General features: G+C 44.0%; 3 protein-coding genes across 11 annotated transcripts in view; 1 reads left to right on the forward strand and 2 right to left on the reverse strand.

The window, feature by feature from the left end:
- Positions 1–13272, reverse strand: part of plcd3a (phospholipase C, delta 3a) — a 36141-nt gene extending 22869 nt beyond the window's left edge. Inside the window, exon 1 of the mRNA XM_070551427.1 lies at positions 12970–13272. Coding sequence (XP_070407528.1) covers positions 12970–13060 — 91 coding nt within the window. The 5' untranslated portion in view covers positions 13061–13272. The remainder of the gene's footprint in view (positions 1–12969) is intronic.
- A 3233-nt stretch (positions 13273–16505) lies between these two features.
- hexim1 (HEXIM P-TEFb complex subunit 1) lies at positions 16506–18048 on the forward strand. Its single transcript, XM_015948847.3, has one exon. It carries the CDS (start codon positions 16733–16735, stop codon positions 17822–17824), a length of 1092 nt encoding a protein of 363 aa, XP_015804333.1. The 5' UTR covers positions 16506–16732; the 3' UTR covers positions 17825–18048.
- A 2352-nt stretch (positions 18049–20400) lies between these two features.
- The window catches only part of arhgap23a (Rho GTPase activating protein 23a), a 95939-nt gene continuing 89545 nt past the window's right edge, over positions 20401–26794 (reverse strand). For 8 of the 9 annotated variants that reach the window (XM_015948841.3, XM_015948838.3, XM_015948843.3 and 5 more), the window contains 2 exons: positions 24984–25015; positions 20401–21974 (listed from right to left, as the gene is read on the reverse strand). In XM_015948841.3, coding sequence (XP_015804327.3) covers positions 20607–21974; positions 24984–25015 — 1400 coding nt within the window. In that variant the 3' untranslated portion in view covers positions 20401–20606. Of the gene's footprint in view, positions 21975–24983; positions 25016–26477; positions 26503–26794 lie in introns of all 9 variants that reach the window. The other variant, XM_070551425.1, reaches the window with a different exon arrangement.

Consider the following 26794-nt stretch of genomic DNA (forward strand, 5'->3'; position numbering starts at 1 on the left):
GGCTTCACTGGAGGATTTGAATGATCAATACAGACTTTAAGGCAGAGAGGAAAATTATCTCTGCCTGACCCAAACAAAGTCCTGTTACTCAATCTGACGCCATAAGCAGCCTTGGAGTTGCGTGCAAAAAAACCCCACGATGGAAGGAATGCAGACAAATGCTGTGAAAACCCTACCCCCCCCCCCACACACACACACACACACACACACACCCCGCCTTCAGAATGTGGTATCCGTATCGAGGTCATCAAGATGGAGGCACTCACTGTGCTCTGTGCTTTCCCATGACCTCCCACCCACCTGTGGATTCAGTTGGCCGAGCGCCACTCAGGCTGCTCCAGCTGAGGAAACCAGGGTCCGTCCCCCCACCCCCACCCCCACCCACCTACCTACCGGGTCTCATGTTGTGAACTGTGACGTTCTACACCCTGCCGGTGTAACTCTGTTAATGCCTTTTTCTCCCTCCCCGAACTTTCCTCATGTAATCCCCTCTTCATCTACTGAAATGAGCACCGTTATGGCTGCTCTCGTGGTCTGCCTGTATCTGTCCTGTCTATATGTGTGTGTGTAATCTTGGTCAGGCTGTTCTGTGGAGTCAAGTTCCTATGCTCTGGTTCGCTGGAGCGCTGGCAATAAAATTCTCTCTGATTCTGATTCTGATTTGGTATAGCGCCTTCTTGAGTCCTGGAACCCCCCAAGGCGCTTTACAACACAATCAGTCATTCACCCATTCACACACACATTCACACACTGGTGGGGATGAGCTATAATGTAGCCACAGCTGCCCTGGGGTGCAATGACAGAGGCGAGGCTGCCGAGCACTGGCGCCACCGGTCCCTCCGACCACCACCGGCAGGTAACGTGGGTTAAGCGTCTTGTCCAAGGACACAACGACAGCAACATACTGAGCGGGGCTCGAACCTGCAACCTTCCAATTACGGGACGAGCACTTAACTCCTCTGCCACTGTCGCCCTGAAGGTCCTGGGTTTGCTTCCCGGCCTGGGATCTTTCTGCATGGAGTTTGCATGTTCTCCCTGTGCATGCGTGGGTTCTCTCCGGGTACTCCGGCTTCCTCCCACAGTCCAAAAACATGACTGTTAGGTTAACTGGTCTGTCTAAATTGTCCTTAGGTGTGTGTGTCTGCATGATTGTTTGTCCTGTAGGTCTCTGTGTTGCCCTGCAATGGACTGGCTCGCTGTCTATAGGTCTATGTTTAAATATAATATATCTACATTTATAGATGTGGGTGTTGTACCGGTCTGTCGTGGTGAAGACAGAGCAGAGCCAGAAGGCAAAGCTCTCCATTTACTGGTCGATCTGGTTCCTACCCTCACCTATGGTCACGAGTTTTGTGTAGTGACCGAAACAACGAGATTGTGGATAAAAAGCATGCATAATTTCTGGAAGGGGGTAAAATTCTGGATTCAACATTTCATTTGCTTAGTGTAGCTTGAAGATAATGATTAACTGCAGTAAAAAAAATATTTGCACAAGTTTCTCAAATCTCATTTTGAAGGTTTAAATACGACTGGTCCACTCAGGGGGTCAAAGAGCAATCCAATGAAATCCCTCTCATTGTGTACATTTTAGAAGACGTCTGGCCTTTAGACACTAGGAGCACCTTTATGGGCGAGTTATAGAGTTCAATAGTAAATGTGGGACATGTTTAGTAGTCTAGGCTCGAGGCTGATGCTACATAATGTTTATTTCCATTTTCAAAGACCTAAAACCAGTTAGTTTGTTATTTAGTTGGGAATCTGGTCCTTTAAAAGGTTCTTATATAATGAAAGAAGAAAAGTGACAAATGCTTTACAGAACAAGTGTTAGTGGATATTCAGGATATGCCAGTTTAATCAGTATTAAGAAAAAAACCTCTCACAATAATTGTCTTTCCTGTGTCCAAAGAAGCAACCCAAACAAGCTCTGAAGATAATTATTCCGAGTGTCGCTCCTACTAGATTCCAGCTAACGATTTATACCCTTTGTTGCTTTCTCTTCCTCTTTTAAATCACAGTCTCCTGACTATCGGAGCCAAAAAGAGCTGCTCACAGGTCTCCCAGAGCTACAGCAAACAGACACGACTCTCAGCTCCCCTCCCTGCTATTGAGTCTGAACACAAAGGAACCCCCCCCCCCACCACCACCACCACCACCACCTCCTCGGTTCATAACAAGCATGTTTTTCCAAGCTGTTAGCACATGCGAGGCATTCCCAAATGCAGCACAAGGATCTGATTATCAGCAGGTCAGTAACCGGTCTAAGCTGCACAAACAGCTTCAACTGGTTCTGTCAACTTAAAACTTCTGTTGGTCTCAATCTAGTTTCAGTTTCCTACATGAGTCATCCCTCCGTGTAAACGTGCCATTACTGTAAACTAATAGTTGTTTTAAATAGAAGAACACTGATGTTTTAGCACACCAGATTCCCCTGAGAGTGATGGTGGGACTCTTCTGGCCTCAGAGCTGAGCTGTTTTCTTTTCATGACCTCCAGCAGAAAATCTGGTTGACATCCACTTCACCAGCTAGTCAAACTCCTGCATGCCAGCCGGTTAAGCAAGCGTACTAATGTGCTCTGATCAAAACACGCTGGGGGTTTTCCTCTGCTCCTTGGGTCTTGCAAATCCTAGTTCTATATGAAGTTTCCAAGAACACTCCTGACTGATATTCCTGGATAGAAACCTAAAAACATGTATATTAGCTTTGGATTTATGTGAGGTAGAAGCTATTGAGAGCATTCAGAGAACACGGCGGGTGGGTAAAATAAACATCGATGGAGTTGATCACAAGAACAGAGGAACAGGGGCACTGAAAAGGATGAGAGTGATACACGCCCAAGAAATGTGACTGATTTAAAGTCGTGCAAAGAGCTGGAAACCTAAATGATGAATTCTGGCTGAGCAGGGCGGCACTGAGGGCTGTTGCTTGAAGGTCTTAATGTATAAGGTTCTGTGCTGGGGCCCCTATTATTCCTCCTCTGTCTGCTCTATCTTCAGCACATCCTGAGCTCCTTTAAAGAAATCCGCTACCCTCTGTCAGGAATCTTGGCGTGACCTTTGACCCAGCCCTCACCATGGGTTCTCATGTCAGTTCTTTTGTTCGCTCTTCCTTCTTCCATCTCAGGAACATTGCTAAGATGAGTCCCATTCTGTCCCGCTCTGAGCTTGAGATACTGGTCGTGCAGCAAACCAGGCTAAAAACCAAAGGCCTGTATTTGATATAGAGCCTTCTAGAGTCCTGGAACCCCCCAAGGTGCTTTACAACACATTCACCCATTCACACACACATTCACACTCTGGTGGTGATGAGCTGCATTGTAGCCACAGCTGCCCTGGGGCGCACTGACAAAGGCGAGGCTGACGTACACAGGCACCACCGGTCCCTCTAACCACCACCAGCAGGCAAGGGGAGTTAAGTGTCTTGCCCAAGGACACAATGGCAGCGACAGACTGAGCGGGGCTGCAAACCTGCAACTTTCCGATTACGAGGCGAGCGCTTAACTCCTGGGCCACCATCACGTGACAGATCATTTGCTGCTGTGACCCCCAGACTCTGGAACTCTCTCCCCCTGAGCCTGAGGTCAGTGGACTCAGTGGTCTTAGTTCAAGCTGGCTTTTGCGTGACCTGCATCACCACCCTTTTCTTATTCTGCTCCCTCTACTTATTTCACCGATTTCCTTCATGCCATGGCCACCAGTCTGACCTCTTCAGCACCAGGAGCCAGGATCACCCCAAACACCGCTCCTCCTCCTCCTCTCCTCCAGGCTGCAGATGAGCACAGCCGCGGCGAATCCGTCTAATAACTCACACCTGAGATAAAAAGGCTGTGCCTTCAGCTGTCTAGGAGACAGCAGTGCAGGGGTTCTGCTGTCCTGCAGTCTGTTTTAGAGCACTTTTGCTGGTGTTAGAGGATCTAAGTGATCTTTGTGACTTTAGTCAACTTTGTGGCTTTTAAAGCGCCTTCCAGTTTGGTAAAACCTTTAACAAAGTTTTAACCAGGTGTTTTAATTGTTAAGTTGTCTTTGAACTGTTAACCTTTTTGAGAACCTTTTTGGTTTGGAACTATTTTAATAATGCAAACCGTCTGTTTGCTCGCATGTTTTTAAACCTTTTATGACATTTAAACACTTTAATTCCACTGTTTCAGGTTCTTATGTTACGCCCTCCTTCACATTTCAGCATCTCCTGTTGGGGCCGTAACACCTCTTATTGACTTTCTATCGCTCTCTTTCCTTACAATATGTAATCACAATTTTTTTGTCCTTTTAAACATTTCTTTTATCATTCTTTAAAATCCTTTTTATATTTTAAATTGTTTTGTTTTTGTGAAGCTCCTCGTGATTTTTTATGTTGAGAGGCGCTATATAAAAGATTGTTTTCTTTCTTTTTCTTTCCTTCCTTAAACAAACGTGAGCATTAGTAACCAAACTGTCATCAAGGCCAACTGATCATCAGCATTTGATCAGGAAGCAGCTTTTAATGATCAGTACCGGAGTCACACTCAGCTTCCGATCGCCACTGTTGACCTCTTTACATCAGCAACTGTCCTTTTGCTGACTCGTTTTAGTGTTCTATTGTGTCATTGTTTTAATGTGCTCTTATTATTCATGTTTTCTCTGCTTTTAATTGAGATTTTTATCCTTTGTTTTAGCTCCTTGTAATGGGTGTGCTTTGTTTTAGCCTGTGCAGCACTTTGGGCAGCTCCCATGCTGCATTTTAAATGTGCTATATAAATAAACTATGCTATGCTATGCTATGCTTTCCTCCAATTTCCTCAGGAGATGAAGTGAAAGTCAGAGTTATTTTCCAGGTTTGTGATTAGGTTCAGATACAACACTTTAGTGTGGATATTGAGCTCAAAGAAAGAACATGGAGCAGACAATCTGTTAGAAATATTTCAGAGCGATATTTGGATATAAATGCATCTGTTTGCAGGAATAACAAGGAGTGTAATCTGTGCAGAATTTTTAGGGGAACCTTTCTTTGCCAGCAGTGGAGAAATAAAACCTCAGAGAAATGGTTAAAAAACCAAACTCATGTAAGAGAAAACTGAAAGAGCGTTACGAACCCCGGAGATTACGCCTGCTCGCTACATGCCAGCTGCCTCTGGGACGGAGTTCAAGTTTCTCTCAGCATAACAACTGTCAGAAGAGCCGCCGCGCACAGATTCCTCACTACTTATAGAAATAGAGTGTTGTGGAGAGAAGAGCTAGTCAGATTAAATCAGCTCTGTCTTACAGGTCTTATGAGATGTTTACTCTGCGTCTCCAAACATGATCAGTCTTCCATGAAAACAACTATTGAAGACTCCCAACAGACAAATATAACACATGTATATAGATTTTTCTATGTACCCCAGAACCCAGTGACCCCTGTACTGGTACTGATCCATGGGTTTGGGACCCCTGAACTCAAAGGTTTTCCTGATCCTTTATAATATTAGCAGAAAATAGGCTGATTTATCATCTACTTGGCTTTATGTTTTCATTTTAAACAGGGTATCTGCAGGTTTAAGGGAGCCAAATTTAAGACTTTTTAAGAGCTTTTTAAGGCCACTTTGACCAAATTTAAGCAACTTTTTTTTTAAATTAAATTTAAGTTATAATTTCCGGCTATTGCCTGGAACCGGTGCCAACCACGTCGCGAACGTGGGATTAGCCATCCAGTTACCATTAAACTTCCACTTCCCCATGGCGCAAGCTCCCACTAGCTTAACCAGCTAATGTGCTCATCTAAAAATAGCCCCCTTTCACAACCAACTGAATGTGTACGGTTCCGCTTACGCCAACATCATACACAACAAATGCTGAACACTAGAAATTCACGAAAATTTTATAGAAATAAAAGAATCTTGTTTATTGGGTCGTTAGTAATTTAAGACCTTTGGAAACTGTATTTAAGGATTATTTGTAATTTTTATGGATTTTTAAGGCCTTAAATTTGGAAAAGCAAATTTAAGACTTTTTAAGGACCCGCGGATACCCTGTTAAAGATGTGGTTTACTTGTTTACTCAATACATTTGAGGCGGTCTTAGTAGGAATAAATGCCTTTTAAGTCATACTCCTGGTACAAAATGCCCTGGTGTGCCTGTTTCAGGATCTAGAAGATTATCAGATCAGAGCTGAGCTTCAGTCAGCAGGATTTGGAGTCTTATTTCCTCATATTTGGACATCTCACCTCTGACTGGCTAGCAGCAACATGACTCTACCACTGACTTGCTACACTGATGTTTTATCTCCACAAATAACACAAGTCTGGAGGACTTCTGCTGTGTGGTGGAGTCGCTAATGCTAACATTTAGCTTCTACTAGCTGAGATGCTCTCTGCTGTTTCCTGGACGATAAACCAACAACAGCCTGCCCTGTTGCAAGTCAAGATGGGTGAATCCATAAACGTTCACGTAGATCTGTCAGGGTTTTCAAATGCTAGAGTTTCAGCATCTGTTTTCTATCAGGAGCCAATGCAGCAGATAGGCGTAGAAGAAGAAGAAAATATCATTTCTATAGCGCCTCTCAAGATAAAAATCACGAGGCACTTCACAAAAACAAAAAATGTAAAAATATAAAAAAGCATTTAGAAAATGTTAAAAATATATTTAAAACGGGCAAAAATAGACAATTGTGATTAAAAAAATGTTAAGAAAGAGAGAGAGTGAATAGGAAAGAGGGAAATCAGTGGATCCTGAGGAAGGTGGAATAGGTGGGGAGAGCAGAATAAAGAGAGAGGGGTTGAAGAAGGTCATACAAAAGCCAGCTTGAACAGGTGAGTCTTCAGCTGCTAACGTAGGAGATCGTTTTCATGTTCAGTCTGCATGAAAAATTCTGTGTGACCAAATATAATCAGAAATAATAATTAAAAACATGTTTTTCAGTAAACCACACCTTTAAAGGGGCATTATGGAAGTTTGATAGTCAAAACATGTATAGAAATAATAAATTTCTTCTTCATACATTCTCCTGCAATGCCCTGGTCCTGTAGAATGAGCCCTGGCATTTTTACTGTGATTGCCTGTTTCTCTGTAAAATCACAGAAAAAGAGAGCTGCTCGGGTCGAGCAGGCTGCTTCATGTGCGTTCACGCTCAGGCATAGCCCGTAACATTTGCTATCCGTAGCTTTAGCAGTAGAGAGAGAGGCCGTGCCACTTTGTCGCTGTTCCTAACGCCTAGTGACAAAGCTAGCTACATTTCTGTTTATTTAGAGTTTCTTTTTTACATTAATAGTATATATTTTTACAGTAAGATACCCAAATTTTTATTTGAGACTCACCAAACGGCATTGAATTCACAGATAAAAAAGATGTGGGTTCAACTTTCATTTTGGAAAAATTTTTCAAGCAAGGGACGGGAATGATCTGAGCATGCAGGAGGACTGACCCATCTTAAACCTTTGGCTGTGCTGAAGAGAAAGGTACAGAACCAAATTATTTAATTAATTAGCAGGGGCGTCGGACTGGGGGGGAAAGGGTACCGTTTACCCAGGGCCCACTGCAGGGAGGGGCCCTGAGACAGCTTTGAATAAAAATGTTTTATTGTTGTTGTTTTTTTCCCCCCAACTTACTTAATGTCTTAATAAACTTCCCTTTACCTGGATAAAGAGGTTAAGAAACAGAATTTCGCCTTAAAAATAATAACTGAATAATCTCTGAGGCATCTATCACCCCTTAAAAATGTGCAAAGTGGTTTAGTCCACACCTGCGGCCATGTACAGCTATGAGACATCGCAGATGCCGACAGCCAGAGCTGGAGGCAGGAGAGTCAGTCATGTCTTTTCCCAAGAAAGGGAAATCTGGCTTCCAGAAAAGAAAAGAAGGAGAAGGAGAAGGAGAAAAAGTTAATTGAACAGAAGCAAGTAGAAGGAAGGTGAGCAGCAGTAGAACACAGTTTTAGCTGATATTAGCTAGCTCTCAGAAGCTGCATTCATGTTAGGTGTTCAGAGTTAAACACCTTTAGTTTCACCATCAAGATCAAATATAAATTAATTAGTGTTATCAGTGATAACACTAATTAATATATATATATATATATATTAATCAGAAATATTATCGCGGGCGGCTGCCCCCAATTAATTCGCGGACCTCGCAGTAAAAACAGGTTCACTCTGTGTGGATATTTCAGCTCCTTCCCAGTCATGGACCAGGACAAACTTGGTATCGATGGATTCGTGGTAATCTCAGGAATGAGAAGCTGCCGCTGTTTTTCGTATAGCATGATGACACTGGTGTTAGAGGATTGTTATTGACTTGGTTAGATATTTTAAGCCTATTTTAAATTTCTTTAAATTTGATCTTGAAAACGGACAATCTTATAATTTGGCTGATAATGGAGGGATTATAAAATTTAGAGCACATTACATTCACAGAGAGAACCTGGTTTATTTCATGTCATATGTATTTAATATATCAATACATATCAGCAAAGCTTAACATCATGAACCATGACAGACATGACTGAAGAGCAGATGAAGATATCGTGCCAGGCACTGATGAGAAAATATTACAAGGATCTCACAGCTGAATTTGAGAATGAGATGCTACACCTGAGAACAATATATGGTACCACATTTCCACACATTCGGTCTCCTCTTGAGCTGCTTAATGCCATCTACAGGATGCAATTACAGAGCATTTTTGGAGAAGTTTGTATTGGACTGAGGATTTTTTGCACACTACCTGTGACTGTTGCTGGGGGTGAACGGGCTTTTAGCAAACTGAAACTGGTGAAAAATTATTTGAGATCAACAATGTCCCAGGATAGACTGAACAGCCTAGCTCTTCTTTCTATTGAAAGCCAATTAGTCAAAGGATTGGACTTTAAACATCTCATAAGTGATTTTGCTAACATGAAGACTCGTCAGTGGGCATTTACTGGAAAATAAATTCCAGGATTAATGTTTGAACACATTGTTGGCAAATAAAAATAATTATATGTGAAGTCTGGGCATTTCACTTTTATTATGCTGGCATTTGTATTTGCTCAATATAGAGGTTAAACTAAGATCATATTTATTGTCTTGTATTATAGCTGTCAGACTCGAAGACTGGTTTCGGGGGTAAGAGCTTTATTAGAGACTGCTGGCTGCAAGCGGTGCTGAAAAGGCTGACGGAAGGATGAGGTCTGAGTTAGAAAGGTGGAGGTTTAACTGTCTTAGCTTCTGAATACTCTGATCATGGAACACGGTGGAACGATGACTGAGTGAAGAGCCGGTGTGGTGTCTTCCATATATAGACATGGATGACGCAGGTGCAACGTGGAGGGAATCCCCGCGAGGGGCATGCTGGGTAATGGTCCGAGACAGAAGCCGGTCAGCTGGAAGTGCCCGGCCTGGGGGCTTGGACTCTGACAATAGCATGACAAAAAATGTGTAAGAGAGATATTAAGTAATTGAGCATGGGGGCCCACCTAGAAGACTTGTACCTAGGGCCCAGAATTTAGTGCTACGCCCCTGTTAATTAGCTCTGCGTTCTCCTGTCCTCTGTCCTCCGGGCCACACACACACACACACACACACACACACACACACACACACACACACACACACACACACACACACAGGACTGTCTCAGCTGTTATTTTCGTTAAGGAGTGTGCACGTACAGCATGCGCGCCTCGTGCACGAGCCTACTATTGAAGCTGCCGTTACGCTTTTGGCCTGAGGGGGCAATCGCGAGCATAAAAATTCAAAAGTCCGTAAAGTCCCTTTAATGACACAGAAAATCAAAAATGAAACCCATAACATCATTATTCAAACCTAATTCTTCCTCACACGCTTTAACTACACGAGAACCTGTTGCACAAAGAAGTTAAAACAGTCCCGTGACACCATGTGACAAAAAATCTTTCAATCTGGCTGTGCTGTGGATGCCGTAAATTAAAAAGGACTTAAGTCATAAAGAGTCAGGTGATGGCTGACCTCACTGTCTGAGCAGGAGGTTTACTTATAGCTTCTGCAGCGAGATATTAAATGTTCTCATCAGAGAGTTTCATCGCTGGCGCAACTCATCAAGTGTGTGTGAGGTGTGTGAGCACCAGCCCCGTCTGCAGCGGCCTGATTCTCTGAGTAAACATGCACCTAAACATCAAAACCTAGTTGTGTTCTAACAGCTGGATTCACTAGAAAATGGTTCTGCAAACAATTTAAATCAATCAAAAGCCAACAGAAATATCACAAGTGTGTGAAGGGTAACTAAGTCAAGTGTGATCCAGGTTTCCAGACATCTCCAGTCTTACAGATTCTAACAGGTGGACTGCAGCTGCAAGGCAGGAGTCTATTTTGGGGCTAGGTGTGGCTGCTCATGGACTCATGGAGAGGAGGAGGATTGAATCACAGCAGGTCAGATCCTCCTGACCGACAAACACAACCACTCGGAGTCAGACTCATCTCATCCTGCAAACTCTTGTCATTTACCACAACGGCCATGAGACAGCAGCTTTAGGGATGGTGCAGGTCTTCCTGTGTGTTCTTGCAACAGAGGTAAAGGAAATGTGTTAGGAAATTCCAGCTGGTTTCACTCTGACAGGAATCATTCTGCAGAATAACTATGAAGTGTGACATTCCTTACAATGTCAAGGTTATTAAACAGTTTTTATATAAACTGATTAGATTTTTTTTTTTATTAGAATTGTTTTAGGACACTTTACCTGTCTGGTCAGAACATACAGGGTTCTGTTACCTTTCACACATGACTTCCTATCTCTGGCTCCTTCAAAGGCAGTTCGAAATCTGGGTGTTGTGATTGATGATGCAACATGACCTTTAAAGATCACGTTGCCTCTGTTGCTCGTTCATGCCGCTTTGCGCTGTTTAACATACGAAAGATCAGACCATACCTAATACAACATGCCACCCAGCTCCTGGTGCAATCTACTGTCATCTCCCGCCTCGATTACTGCAATGCCCTTCTAACTGGTCTTCCAGCCTGTACTGTGAGACCTCTTGAAATGGTCCAGAACGCAGCAGCGCGTCTGGTCTTCAATCAGCCAAAAAGAGCACACGTCACCCCTCTGTTCATTGAGCTCCACTGGCTACCGCTAGCAGCACGCATCAAATTCAAATTGCTAACACTAGCATACAATGTCCGAGATGGTACGGCTCCCATCTACCTGAATCCTCTTGCAAAGGCTTACGTCTCGGCCCGGCCGCTCCGGTCATCACAGGATCGTTGGCTAGCAGTGCCTACACCACGCTCAGGACAATCCAGACTCTTCTCATGCATCGTTCCACAAATGTGGAATGACCTTGAAAGCACTACCAGAACAGGGGCTTCCTTTTCGACTTTCAAGAAACTCCTGAAGACCCTGCTCTTCAGAGAGCATCTTCTAAACTAGCACCCTCCCTGCATCCGTCCCCCCTCTCTACTGTCCACTCCTTGTTCCCTACTCTCCATGATTGATGTCAATGTTGTTGTTGTTATTGTTGTTGTTAGCCTCAAGGGCAACATGCCGATTATCACTTGTAAGTCGCTTTGGACAAAAGCGTCTGCTAAATACATAAACATAAACACTTCTCAAGCCTTTCAAGGAGCTTTTTTAGGATTGTCCAGCCTTTTTCATTAGTGATGATGACTGACACATATCTGGACAGTGCACTTGTATGCTCAGAAAAATGTGATCGTTTCCTCGATCGCTCAACTCTTGACAATAAAGATGTTAAGCACTTGTTAAGAACCCTGCTCCAACCTCTTTCTCTGATCTGAGGCCATTCAAAGAGGTATAAACCTGCACCAGCTAAGATTTTATCTGATCACAGTACGTCAACAGAACCTCACCTGACTATGTAAAATCTGAACTGTCCCTTTAATTGGAAAAAGGTAAATAAACTCTGGGACACACGCTGAAACCCCCCCAGAAATGTTTGTTCAGTCTCTTATTCCTTACATGTAGTTTCTACATAATGGCATCAAGTTTGTAAGACGAACACGAATGACCTGCATAATGCTAATTTAACGAGGTGCCATGTGATTGATTCGTTCATGTTGGGGTAACTTAAAAAGATTGTGTTCATGATTCAGCTCGCCGATCACTGGTTAGATGGAACAGGTTTAACACGCTTTCTAAACTGTTGAAAATTAAAATAAATCAATTATAGTTTTAGTTCTCTTTATGTTTTAAGTATTAAATAATGAGATGAAATATACGTGTACTAAAAAAAACTGTATATAGATCTTCAGCTGGCAGTGAACAAAAAAAATAACATGACTGAAATGGTATAAAGGTTATAAAAGAGGTCAGCAGTGTCTCCAACTGGAAAGACATCTATGGAAACCACAGAGAGCAACATGATATAGACCAGAGGTGGAACTGATCAGCATGTTTTTGTTGTTTCCCTTTTCCAACGCAATTTAGTGGTTGCAACGCCTTTTTGGCTAGTCGTCCAGCTATAGGAGCCTTTCAATAACCTGTTAATTAAAATCAGGTGTGTTAAAGCCAGGAAACACCCAAAACATGCTGGATAGCAGTCCTCAAGGAGCAGGACTGTCCACCCCTGGTCCAGACTGGGGCACAGACACCCCAGCTCCAAGCTCAGATCATTTCACTAAAATTTGGAATAGCAACCTTTATTTGTTTATTTGTGTCAATTATACTGATTTAAAATGAGTGATACAAACTTGTGGGTCAAATTGACACAAGGACAATCGACTGTGCAAACCTAAATGACATGGACTGACCCAAGACGACTATACTAGATTGAAATGATAAACTGCTTACTTTTAACACAACTTAATGTAACTGTGTGGAAATAATTTCCATTATTTTATTAAGTTCGTTAGACGACTGTTTGGGCACAAAGCAAACAAATCTGAGCCAGGTTCAGCAGGTGAGATGAATGTTTCTGTAATATTGTCTAAATGAAGCTGAGAAAACACCAATAAAATGTAAAATAAGCATCTGATATGGTGCATCAGAACACCGACGCCCGTCTTCTGTCTGACCTCACCAGCTGTGCGTCTGTGGGAGCTTTTCAGATTTCTTACCGAGGCTTTTAATGGAGTCAGAGCTCTTCATAGCCGCTTTCCCACTCTGCTCTCGGGAGCCGCTGCTGGCGGACGGAGCGCTGCCCAACATCGTTGGAAGTTTTCAGAAAGCTTCGTCTGGGCTCCGCGGGGGGTACGCAGGTGTCCCGAAGCTGCCCCAGAAGGACCCCCGGCTCGGAGAGAGACCACCGAGCGCAACTCTTATTGGATCTCCACATGTAAAGAGGGAGTCCCTCCTCCTCTCCCGCCGGTGCGCTCCATGTCTGGGCGTAACTGGGCCCACGGTTCTCCTCCTGTTCCTCCTCTTCTCCATGTTGCACCAACAAATGTTTACTCACCCAGTCAATAAAAGACTGGATCCATCAACATCGACCCTCCCTGCAGACAAAATCACTACAAGGTCTCAGTGCAAAGAAAAAAGGTATGTTCTCTTTGGTAAAAAAATAAAAAATAAAATCAAAAGTGAAGCTAAAAACATGATTACATGTTACAGGAGGTGTTATTAAACAACTTTTTTTAATCTACCATTAATTTATTTAACTATGTATCATCCAGGTTGAAAGAAAGTATGTATGAAATTTAAAAATGTAAAATACAACATAATAAAATATATGGATCTTCTTTTATATGCTTTGTGTTCAGGTCCAAACTAACTTTCATGAATGAGGTGCAAGCGCCCCCTGTTGGTGACTTACTGTAATTACATATTTGAAAAAAATTCTGTAATGCTATTTTCTTTCGTCGTCTTTTTTGTTTGTTTGTTTGTTTATTGACACCTTATCTGCGTCCATTTTGAGGGTGACTTGTTTAAGGGAATTAAATGTTAAACCCCGTATTTTACAGCTTCTCATGAAGGAGTTGTAACACACAGACAGAGAGCAAAACTGCCGGGTGGTTTGGAGAAAAGGTGATCCACTGTCATCCAAGAGGGCAAACACACTGACACGCCTCGCCTGCACACAAAAAAGCAGGTTTGGGAAGTTGAGCAGCGGGGAACTTGCTGCTGCAGACACAGCTTGTGTATCATTGCTCTCCTGCTCAAAAAATACCCATTTGTTCATGCTATCTTCATAAAATGCATTATTTTATTTTTACTAATATCAAAAATATGATCATTAACCCTGTTTGTTTTTCCTCTCATCTCAACAGCAGCAACAACCCTGTTAGACAGTGAGAGATTAAGTAATGCTTGTTAATCCTCACAGGCTGTGATCTATGCAGGAGTATAGTGGAGCTGCACTGCTCCTTGATTTGAGAATATGGGAAGCCTGGAGCGATTTCCCAATCTTACCAGTTGGCAGGTTTTACATTAACTGGAACTTATCGCCTCTTTCTCAAAGGATTCCCAGCTCAGCTTAATTATTCGCCAGAGGTAGAACTGGGCCTGCTGCTATTAGTAGAAATAGTTGGCCTGTGTTGTTTTTAACCAGTGGAGTCCTGATGTTTGCAAGCCGAGATGGGCTCCAAAGCAAAGCTGAAACACTCCATTTCTCATTTTTATAATAAAAAACTGCTTTATGAAAAAGACTGGGAAATTTGAAACAAGGCTGAACAGCATGCACACATGAGGTTAAGCATAGTTTATTATCTGACTTGAGAATGTATTACAGGACAACCAAAATGTTTGATGTAATAACAAAAATAAAGCAGAGAATAAAAAAGAAAATCAAGGCTGCACTGCACTACAAGACTTATTTTATAACATCAATTTAATTAAACGGATTGTTGTGTGAAAAAGATCGTGTCTCCACGAAAGTAAGACGATGTATAAACAAAATGATACATTATCGAGGAAATTTAAATTAAGACCTGCTAACTGTGGCTTAACTAAATCAAATATTTGCTGCTACCATAGGAGCTTGGGCTAGGTCTACTTCCTGAAGCTAAGCGAGTTGATTGTGTGACCCACTGATATAAACATAAGCCGCTGTTAGTCCGCTAAAATTATGTTCCAAACCGTGTCTCGTCTCATACTGAAAAAACAAATCAAATCTAAAATGTTTTGATTTAGACGTTTTATGCAATGGAAAACTTGCAGTAAAATTATCATCGTCCGGGAATTACGCGGAGCCACGCACAACACGCTGGCCTAGTTAGCTAAAGGCTAACTAGCTCCGTGTATTCCTCTTCATAAAGGGACAATAGCTAATCTGTTACGTGTTAGTTGGAAATGTAACGATAACCTTTTAGAGAAACATTGTATTTAAATTCGAAACGCGGCTAAATTTATTTTAATTTTAACGCAGAGGCGTAGCAAGAGCTAGTTAGCCTAGCTTTATATACAATGTGACGTTTATTTATCAGGTTAGGAAGCATTCTGTTAAACACTAAAGTGCCCACGATACATTCTTGTGCATTATGACTTCACACAACATGGAATTGAGGCAGTGTTTAGTTTGCGAGCGACAACTCCTAGCGCTCGCTCGGTAACAACGTTATAGCTCAGCTAACATTGGTGGACTAAGGTTAACTCGACACAATAATAAAAAACACTACATATTGGGGCTGCGGAGAAAACCCCAAAACGGATCTACACCACTCCGTCCACTGGTAAAAGAGTTATTGAGCAATTGTGAGATCGCCTGACCCACCCAACGACAACGAAGGGTTCGAGGTTCTGATCATGGCAGCAGCTTGACAATAAATGTCGTTTATTTACGCTGGTTTCACAGTTCCCCGAGCTCCTGCTCTTCAACGTATTACTCCGCACAAGACGTAATTTCCCTATGGAAACTTCCCATTATCCTCAATGTCTCTCAAGAAGATCACTTTTGATACATATTCTCTTAAAATCAATTTATGTTGAAAAACGAGGTGTATATCATTATTTTCTTGCACGAACTCTGAAAACGGACTATATTCCTTAAGAGGGTGGCTTCACTTCGATTGAAATACAGGAGGTGTGCGACGAATTATCACATTTATAAAATACCTATGTTGTGGCAAGATAAAATATGTGTCATGTGTTTTAAATAAAAATTTTTATTGTTTTTTTCTGGCTTAAAATGTCGTGATATAAAGTTATTCAAATGAATCAGTAGTCTGTAAAGTTTCCTTGTTACCCCTCAACTCGAATTTAGTTGTGTCCATAAAAATGCCCGGGACTGCTTTTTACGGTATGGCTTACGGTCTTCAGATTGATAGCACGACTGACCAATCAAAAAATAGTTTAAGCTTAGCAACAGCGAAGTTGTCTTGTAGTCCAATCAACACAAAGAAGGGCGGGCTTTATCTGCCAAGGATTCTACCATCTGATTGGTTTAAAAGCCCATCTGTTAGAGCAGCTTTATGGACTATGTAGTTTTATGTGAGACTCAAGCATTTTCCTGGAACGTAATGAAACCACGCTTCCCACAATGCACTGGGTTTGACCAGTGAAAGCATGCGCACGTCGGGAGGCGGGATTGGTATATAAACGCGAGCTCGCTCTTCTCAAGTAGCATACTGGACACAGTTGTGATGGTGAAACGCGGTCTCTGACAGAACGTTAACGCTGACAGCACTGAAACAGTTAATGGTAGTTACCGACAGTTGCTCTGACAAACCATTGAAGGAGTAACAATTTACTTTATTTTGACTTTGGATGAGTTTGTTTTCAGACGTGAAAACCTAAACTTTAACTTGAGACTTCAACTTGTTCTGGAATCCGGAGTTTTTGTAAACAGGAAAAGTTTGTCTTTCAACGAACTTTGAAGTTCAGTCTCAAGGCAATGAACTTACTCTAAAATGCGCTGAAGCCGAGCCATCATAAGGGATCATCAGAATGACAGAGCCAATGGAGCAGACCCATGACCTGGAAACTTTGGGCAGCCCATCAGGTGGGAGAAGCGGGGACGCTTTGGAGCATCACCCAGCCAACAACCATGCTGCACCACAGAACGGCGACAGGGGGCGACAGAGAGCGCAGAATCATCAGCGGCGGGCGGAGAGCTGCGAGGACATCAACAGAGACGAGTTATGGCAAATGAAAGGCGGACCGAGGGAGGTGTGCCCTTCCTCAGCAGCCGGAAACCAGCTTCTCAAGTACCCGAATGCAGCCCAGCCTCACAAGACACCCGACGGCCGCTCCTCGGGGGTCATTAATCACAACCTACGCGGGAACCGAGCGCTGCAGGTGACTTTTAACCAGATTCAGGTGGAGAGTTTGCACATCGACTCCGACACTGGCTTGGATGCGCGACTGGGAAAGAAGCGGCACAGGCGCAGGAACTCCAAGAAGAAGCGCAACTGGAAGCCTTACAACAAACTTTCATGGGAGGAGAAGAAAGCCCTGGAGGAGAGAGAGACCGTGAGGGCTTCGCGGATGAGAGAGGAGATGTTCGCCAAAGGGCTCCCGGTCGCTCCCTACAACACCACCCAGTTCCTGATGGACGAGCACGACCGAGAGGAACCCGACCTCAACACCGAGACCGGGGCCAGGCGGTCTTCGGGGGTCGGTGGTCGCATGGAAGACACCGGTAGCGACGATGAGGACTTTTGTGACAACGAAGAAGACGACGACGATGACGGCAGCGGCGGAGGCAGCGATGGGATCGGGAGGCCCGGGAATGCTGGCGGGGAGTTCCTCCAGAGGGACTTCTCTGAGACCTATGAGAAGTACCACGTCGAGAGCCTGCAGAACATGACCAAGCAGGAACTGCTGCAGGAGTACCTGGAGCTGGAGAAATGCATGTCCCGGCTGGAGGAGGAGAACAACCGGCTGAGGCGTGCCGTGGAGCCTCTGGCCGCACCGGAGAGCTCCCAGGTCCGGATCAGAGAGATGGAGCGGGAGCTGGAGAGCCTGAAAGCTCAGAACACGGAGCTGCTTCTGCAGAGTCAGCCCAGCAGGGACAGGGCTCAGGTGGCTACAAACTAGGCTCACCGCGGTAGGGGGGTCCGTTCAGAAGGTAAAACATGGGACTACTGCGTTGTTTTCAGCTGTCAAGTTTCTCTGTAAACAGTTCGTCATCTGGACACAAAGTCGTTGCACTCAGATGCTGCTTTACGTTTATTTTCCATCTGACCTCTTCAAATTTCTTCAAGAGCAAATGTAAATATTTCAAAATTCAGATTTTTTTATATATATAAAACGAGGTGTTTAACAATAGTAGATCTTTGTTGTTTTTCAGGTCAACTTTGTAGGCATATCTGCTGATAAAAACTGTCCCATGTTTCGTTTTGGATAAAAATAAATAAACATTGTATTCCCCAGCAGAAGAGATGACAGCAACTCGGGCCAGCTTTTTATTCTCTGTTTTTGTCTTGTTTTGCATAAGTAAACGCCGGAGTTAACATTTTAACAGTTGTGTGGTGTCATGTGTTACAATGATAATAAAAAAAAAGTTCTGATTAAAGCCGTCACGTGTTTGTAACGCTTGCTGCAAAAACACAGGAAGCAGACAAAAGCTGCAGAGAGGAACCGCTGTCTGTGGCTTTTGTCAGATTAGAAATGATCACAAGGCTTTTCTTGTGAGGATCCAGAAATGGGCCAGACCATCAGCGGGCTCTGAATACCCGGACTGTTGCCATGGGGGGATGGGGAGACGCCATGTGAAGGATGTCCCTCAGTTTAACGCGCGAAGACATGCAGATACTCTAAAAATAAACATGTTCCATCATACTCATTAAAGCTTTAAAATTTAAATTAATGCATCAAACCATTTCATGCAAGTCAAACACGTCACTGATTATGAAGTTTCCTTTATGTGCAAATCACGGCCAGAAGGTCAACACATCTCAATCAGCTGCCTCTAGAGGGCGCCATTCACTTCCTGCCTAAGGTTTCCAGCAGTGCGTGAGTGTGTGCGTGCTGCAAGAACTCAAGCTCACACACGGAGGACTGCTGTTTCAGACATAGTTCTGTTTATTTACATCATATTACTTTGCTTTAAAGCAAACAGTCATGAGGGAAATGATTTCAGGCCACACAACAGCCTTCAAGTCCAGTCTGTTTTTTTTTGTTTTTACATCTTAATCAATCCCAAATGTACACATTACAATATGTTACAAATTAAGATGGTATGTACAAAAAAAAAGATTGTTAAAATACAACAACACATTAGATAAAATCACATTTTAGAGCCGAAGAGGTTTCCTGTCAGTGAGCTGTTTGTTCACTCTGAGGAAACGGGATGTTGACCTCGTGTGGTTTCGTGGGTCGGGCTTGTTAGGTTGTACCATATTCACACACAGCGGATCGCTACAGGTAAACAGAGACGACCTCAGTTTGTTAGAAAAAAGCAGCCGAGAGATTTCCACGCCTTTTTTTTTCCCGGTAGCAGCATCGAGTGCATAGATGAGTCCTTGGCTTCAAGTGTGCCTTCTCTCTTCAGTGGCCTCCGACTGTGTGTGGCTGACGAACACATCTTTGGGTCAGTCGCTTCAGCATCAGCTACGGTGGAGGGGAGACTCGGAGACGACGGGGGGGGGGGGGACAGATAAGAGCGGTGTGTGGCACCGCAGAACAAGAACACATTCCAGAAATCAGGCACTTGTAGAAGAATCTTGAGGTAAGATTAGAACAAATTTTTGTGTTTCAAATAGGATTTGGTCTGATGAGGCGTCACACCTCCTGCTAATAACTGAAAATCTACTTCAGCTCTCCTTTGCACGCTTTCCTTCAGTCAGGGAGGATTTATTAGGGCCCGACTATGGAAAATTCATGACCTCTGACCACGCCGACAGCTGAAAACACACGTTTACACTTTCAGGCTTTAGCGGTCTCTTACAGGTGGAATTGAGCCCAGCCCCTAACACCTTGCTGTGTGCGGTTCCTGAATAGTTTTACACGCCGAACGTCGTGCTCTACATTATTTCTGCACAGTGCTGTAAAAACCAGAAAGGCCATCTACGAGGAAACAAGGAGCAGGCGTTTTTATGAACAGGTACGCCCAAGAGGTCCCATCACAATAATGTACTTTTGCTTTAATACAAAATATAGAATTATACATAGAATATAAACACATTAAACAAAGAATATATTAAGGGGAACATTTCAAGTAACATCTTGAAAGTAAAGACTGCACTTAAGTGCAAATTTTGTAAACCGTTAAAAAAACGACTGAGAAAAATAAAAAGAAACATATTTCTATTTACAAGGTTAACTTAACAAGGCTTTGTACAAATGTTACAAAACACAAACACCTGCTCAGACGTGCTTTAGCGCCAACACACAAGAACTATTAACAAATAGAGACGAGCGCGTTTCGTGTGTTTGTGAGTGAATGACACACCTGGTGAGAGGATGAAATTAGAGCTTTACAGTGTGGTCAGCTACTGGTTAGGAAGACTGGTTAAAAGCGGAGCTCCCTGTGGTGTCACGGGTTTTAAATCTGATGGATTTGATGGAAAGCACCGTTTATTTGAAGAGTGGGAGTGAAGCGGTCTGTGGTCTGCTCTGGTCGTTTCTCCCCGGTGGATCAGGCAGGAAGGAGAAGGACACAGGAAGGATTCTTGTTTGTTATTTAAATTGAAATTCCTGGAATTCCCAACCATCGTGTTCGGTGTTATCTTAAGAAAGAACTCAAAGAAAACAAAACAAAAAGAACTTTGGCAACACTGAAGTCCCACCTGTCATGCAAATGGAGCTGATCAGAACCAAACAGACTGTGTTTGACCCGATCTCAGACAGGAACCGGGTCAGCCCCCCCCCCCAAGCCTCACAGGTACTGGTGGAATCTAGAGGCGGGTGGTTGACGTGGAACCGGTCCTGGGTGCAGACCATCGACACTCTGAGCCAGCCCGCGTGTTTTGACCTGGTTCTGACTGATGGGGGACAGCGGGAAGTCGTTTACGATAAGTGGAGGTCTCTTCTCGGATGACTCAGAGGGGGAGGCCACCACGGTGTGTCGACGCCATGCTCGTTTCTTCCTGCGGGTTTCAGGCGACGGTTGTTTCCTCATCCCCACGCTGCGCAGATCGTCGGCCGAACCCAGCAGCCGGGCCCGTACGTGCTCAGCCAGAGACCTCCCACTGGGTCCAGTCGGGGTGAAGGAGACGACCTCACTGGGTGGAAGGGCAGGTTTGGACCGGGACAGCAAGCTCTCCTGGCTGCTCGCCGATGAGGGGTTGGTTCTGGAGCTGTTCCTCCTCGCTCGAGCTGTACCTTCTGACCCGGAGCCGCTTCCTTCACCCTGAGATTCTAGGCGTTCCTGGGACCGAGCCTTGGACTTTTCTGACTTCAGCTTCTTCCTGGCCAACGTGTCGCACTGGATCAGCTTGTGGGAGTTAAAGGATGGCCGTGTGTGGAGTCTGTGGGCAGTGGAGGAGGAGGAAAAGGAGGATGATGGAGTAGTGGAACGCGCTCCTCCTCCTTCACTCCTCTCTGTGGAGTCGGGGGTGTGCGTGATGGAGGTGGGTTGGGAGAGGAGGGGTGTGTGTGAGAGGACGGGGGGTTTGCAGTGAGAGTAGAGGAAGCTGCGCGGCGCCGCCGGGTTCGGTGGCGTTTGTTTACTGGGTCTCTCCTGGGTGAGGGAGCGGGAGGCGAAGCCGCTCTCGTTGTCCGTCTCACTCACCAGCTCGCTCTGCTCATCGTCAGCATCGTCACCCCTGCCCTCCGACCCCAGACTCCGCCCTAAAGTGGAGAGGGTGGAGTAACCAGATACGATAGAGCGAGCATCCTCTGGGGCTCTCCACGGCTGCTCCTTCACCTCCGCCTGAACGCCCTCCTTTGATAACAACATGGCTGTCTGCTGTCCTCCAGCCTCTTCTTCCTCTTTACAGCACGGAAGAACTGGTACCACCTGCTCCTCTACTTCCTCCTTTTCTCCATTTCCTACAACTTCCTCCTCCTCTTCCTCCTCCTCCTCTTCGTCCTCATCATCCTCCTCTTCTTTTGCATGAGGAGCAGGGCCTCCCACTGGCAAATCCTCCACCTTGAACGGCTCTTGCTCAGAGTCGTCATCGGTGCTGCTGCCCACACGGCGGTCCTTGTGGCGTTTACGGCGTTTACGGCCCGTAACGGCGGTCACGATGGACAGAGCCAGGAAGTCTTTTGACCCACGGTCCTTCTTTGATCCCCAAATCCACTAAGAGAGGGAAAAAAACTCACTCAAATCACTGAAATACTCCCCGTTACAGCTTTAAGAGTTTTAATTTGTCCAATTTTTACCAAGTTCTAAAACAAATCACATCTCATCTCAAATGCACAAAAACACAACAGGTTCTACGGGTCAGTTAAACAAAAATGAGGTAAAAATTAGTTGCAAACGGTCCAGCTGAGTCCCACAGCCGCTAGAACCAGCTTCCGCGGCAACACCAAGAGTTCAGGTCCACTCCTCACTTAGGTTTGCAGACATTAAGCTCTCTTCTAGGAGACATATTATAACAATTTTCTTAAGCTATAATACCTCTATGGTCGTTCCAAAACATGTCCATGAAGTTCTTGTACTAAATCTCACATGAAGCAATGTCAGCAGTTTTATTTTGGACAGTTTCAGTACCTTCCACAATGAGCCGTTTCAGGGCTCTGCCACTTTAAAGCCGGGCGTACACTGTGCGACTTTTTCACTTTTTTGAGCCGATTTTCCACTCGTGCGAGAATCCACAAGATCGGGGTGAGTTTTGCGCCGAGTGTCGTGTAGTGTACGGGGGTTACGAGAGGTGATTAACACCACGTGACCAGCTACCGATCAGCAATCGTGAGCTCGCACAAACTTCTGGCGTGTTTGAAATTTTGCTCGTCCCTCGTGAGGGTATCGCACTGTTGAAGCGGCGCTGCGAGCAGCTGCGACCCAAAACGTACCAGAACCGCTCACAGCGCATGCGCAATCCTGCATCAACACCGCTCGCCCGCTATTTCCCTAATAACACACGTTGTTCATTTTTATTTCTACACGTTTTTTTTTTTACTCACAAAGATTGTCATGAAAGCGTGTTTGTCGTGTTCATGTCAAATTAAACTGATCATAAAACACAGATTTACTTTCTTTATTTCGTTTTCCTCATCCAACCCCCATAAATCCCTGTGTGTCCTGCAGCACTCCCGAAGGACAACAGGCAAAACACGACAAAAAGTCTTGTATTAACTGCTATTTTTAGCATATTTTTAGGTCCGACGTGTTGCTACCAGACGTACAGTGTGAGCAGTCAGGTCGCATCCGAGAACTGGGTCGTGCAGTGTGAGCACATGACTCGTGAGATCTGCCCTGCGAGGAAGTCGTACAGTTTGAGCTGAAGCTGAGTGCTACGAGTGAAAAAGTCGCACAGCGTCCGCCCAGTTTTAGAGAACAAGCTGGAGCTACCCCCCCCCCCCCCCCAATTCAGGCTGCTATAAACTGAGAAGCTCCGATATCTAGGAGGGGCTCCAAGTACAGCCGCTGCTCCTCCAGCAGCAGCAGCTGTCTCTTGCATGTGAGAGGCGGTACTAATCTACTTTCTCCATTTGTGACATCACAAATGGGGACTTTTTTAAGTGGATTATTTTAGGTACATAAATCCCAAAACCAAACACTGACTGGACATCTTTTTTCATGTTTGGAGTGTTTATAGAGGCAGTACAGACCCACATGGCAGCACAAAAGTGTGCAAACGATGATTTCTTTTGCATGCAATGTCCCCTTTATGGTCCTGGACTGGACCCTGTGACACAAAGTCTTGGTTCTGTTTTAGATTCGCTGCAATGTTTGCAGTCATTGTTCTGTTTCATGACCCAGTTTGTTCCAAACTTCTGCTCTAGATTTCTTTTGTTTAGAGGAATTTTGGTATACCAAGGACTACAAGGGACCCAAATCATCATCTCTCCACCACTGTGCTGACAGCTGCCATCGGCTTCTAGCGATTATATGCTGTTTGTTTTTTCTAAACACACAGCTGTGAATTATGGGTAATTATCTCTACTCTAGTCTCATGTCCAAAATGCATCACTCCAGAAGTCTTGTGGGTTCATTCGGATTTTCAATCTTCCATTTTTACTGTCATGAACTTTAGCCTTTAACCTGTTAACTGAGGCTGGTAGAGCCTGAGATAGTTTTGTCTCTTTCTTAAAGCTGTTAGAGCAAATCTTCGAACACAAACAGTGACTGGACACTCACCCCTCCCCTCGGGTATCTGCACTGGTTACACATCTACCGAAACCTGAAACCCACATTACCAGAGTAAACGAGAGAGCGCTAAACACCACTCGCCTAGGTCCAAAAGTCTTTTGTTGTCCGGGATTTCACATGGTGATTTTCTTTTTGGGACTCTGGTAGTTTGTCCTAAAGTTGAAGTGGTAACAGCCGGCTGTTTCTCCTTCACTGGTATTATTGAGCGGAGAACCTCTCACACCAGTGGCGTTCTGTTGCCAAATACACGAGTGTGTGATGAGCGGAGGAGCCAGGGAAGTGCGGCGGTTCGGGTAAACTTTCAATAGTTGCTTTTGGTGCAAAACGTGGTATTGGCGGAGGTTTTTAGACAAATATGAGAGAACCCTGTTATTAATTTATTTCATTTCTTAAATTCTCTAATATATTTACAGCTATACGATGTTAGAACATTGTTAAGAGGCATGAAAATGTTTTAAGCAAATTTGTTTTCCAAATTTGCTTTTGCAGGTTTAAGTGTTGACCCCTGATCTCAGGGTCAACTTGCTAGAACGTTCGATCTTGGAATTTTAGTGGCCGTCTTAAACGTTTTCACATTTCCTTTTTATAATCTTTCTCTCTGTAGAAGGCACTCCTGATTGGAGAAGACCTTTGACCCATCAGAACAGTTCAGCTGCTTTTCTAAAGATCATTGCTGAGGTCTTTCCTCCTTGTGTTAACACACACACACACACGCACACACACACACTGACGAGGAGTCCTTAAATCCATCAGCAGATCCAGGCAGATCCTATAACTTTTAAATCCCTCAAGCAGCAGGACGGACTCAGTTTTTAACGCAGATGCTTTTCTTTTACGGGTGATGAATAATGAAATAGAGGAATATTGTGTGTTTCTGCACACTCAACCTAAATTTTACAACATGTTTAAGATACGTTTTCTCATGTGCTGGTGCATAAAGCTTTCCTTTTTCTTTAACCGCGCAGGGTCATGTGTGTGTGATGGATACGTTACCTTTGGTTTACCTGGATCACTGTTGGTTGAGTCTGTGCAAACAGAAAATAAAAGCATCAGTAGGTCAGAAGAGTCACAGTTAACAAGCCTGAGCGGTCATGGCAGAGGACACAGAGGCTGCCTTCTGAAGGGAAAAGTATAAAAACTACCAGGTACTTTCAAGCTTGATGGTTTCCATCAGAAACAAAAATATAAATGTCTCTCATCATCCTCGGCGTCCTCTCATCATGTCAACTTCCAGTTCAAACACACCAATTTACAAAGTGATGGTTTTTGGTGGGAAAGACAGTGAATAGTGTTTGAGGAGGAAGGGAACCACAACACACCAAACTAAAAATAAAAACGCAGGACTGACATCAGACACAGACAGATCATTTATAAATGAAACATTCCCTCACAATGTGAACTGTTCTGACTTTATACTTCCTTTTAGAGACCAGGAGAGGTTTGGGTTCTAGCTGGAGCTTTATCTGGAGTGCCAGTTGAAAGATGTTGACTGTAAATATGAATCTAACTTTTCACAATTTCACTAAGAGTTCAGGAAACGTCTCGGTTATTTATCCTATTGTGTTGATAAATCAGAGATTTAGCTTTACATCCACAGATAATCAGCCGATTAAGCTGGAAGACTGTAGAAACAAACCAGCAGACCATTGATTTGTATGGAATTATCAGTTTATTTGAGTGTGTTTAAAATGAAAATAACCCAAACATTTCATGTTTTTATTCCTGAGACAATAAAAATTGGATTATTCCCACTTAGATTTATTATATTTTGTCCATCTATTGGAAGAGATCTACAAATTTTAATGCAGATTCTCGTTCTGTGCGTCTGTGCAGCACATTTTAGGTCTAAAATGCTCGTCACAGATATGCCAAGTTCAGCCTCATCGCACCAGTTTTCTAACCTAATAAACTTAAAATGTGCTCAGTAACGCATGCACTAATTATTTATGACTCAGTTTGATTCACATAAAAACTGGTGTCTAATCAAACAGTCTAACATTGACCTAAATTTTGATATTTTTCATTCATTGCATGTGGCTTCTCATTTATAGCATGATTTATTGATAGGTTATCTGAAGGTTTCACTAAACACACTTTTTCCACAGAGGCGTAACACCAGTGACCAGTTCACACTCAGGGTTTGATGTGGCACATCAGAAACTGCTCAGAGCCAGAAGTCGGGTTAGGACTCTGATGATTGGGCCGCACCGTCTGAAAACGCTGGTTTTAGCTGCTCAACAGGCGGACTGAGTTGCCTCTCGGTGATGGGGACACTCAGACGGAGCAGCTTTAACAGCCATCTGGTCGCCCCGTGAGGTATTAGTCAAACTGGAACGACACTGAAGTGACACAGACTCGGTCTGAGAGGAGACGCTGGCTTTCAGGGGTAATGGAGACCACAGAGACACAAGCCATCACCACTAACACACCTCCTCTCTGCCTCGCTCACACACACACACACACACTGCCAGGGGAGTTCCATCCTACCGCAGCGGCTGCTCCACAGGCTCAGCTAAGAGAAGGAAATTCAGAGATGCACAGAGAAAGTGAAAGATGAGCAACACGGAAGGAAACAAGGAGGTCAGCAGAAAGGAGAAAAGTGAAGGCATGCGATCAAAGACACGCTCTAAAAGACTACACCTTCTACGGTCTTATGCTGCGTTCCAGTTCTGTTGGAAAGTTTAGGATTCTACATCAAACTTAGAACCAGAAAGGACTTCCTGTCAGCTTTCTACATGAAGATGATTTTTGATCATTTTTATATAAATAAACTATTTCAACACTTTCGCTCAGATAAGTGTACA

This window comes from Nothobranchius furzeri, chromosome 5 (assembly GCF_043380555.1).
Source record: "Nothobranchius furzeri strain GRZ-AD chromosome 5, NfurGRZ-RIMD1, whole genome shotgun sequence".
Lineage (NCBI taxonomy): Eukaryota > Metazoa > Chordata > Actinopteri > Cyprinodontiformes > Nothobranchiidae > Nothobranchius > Nothobranchius furzeri.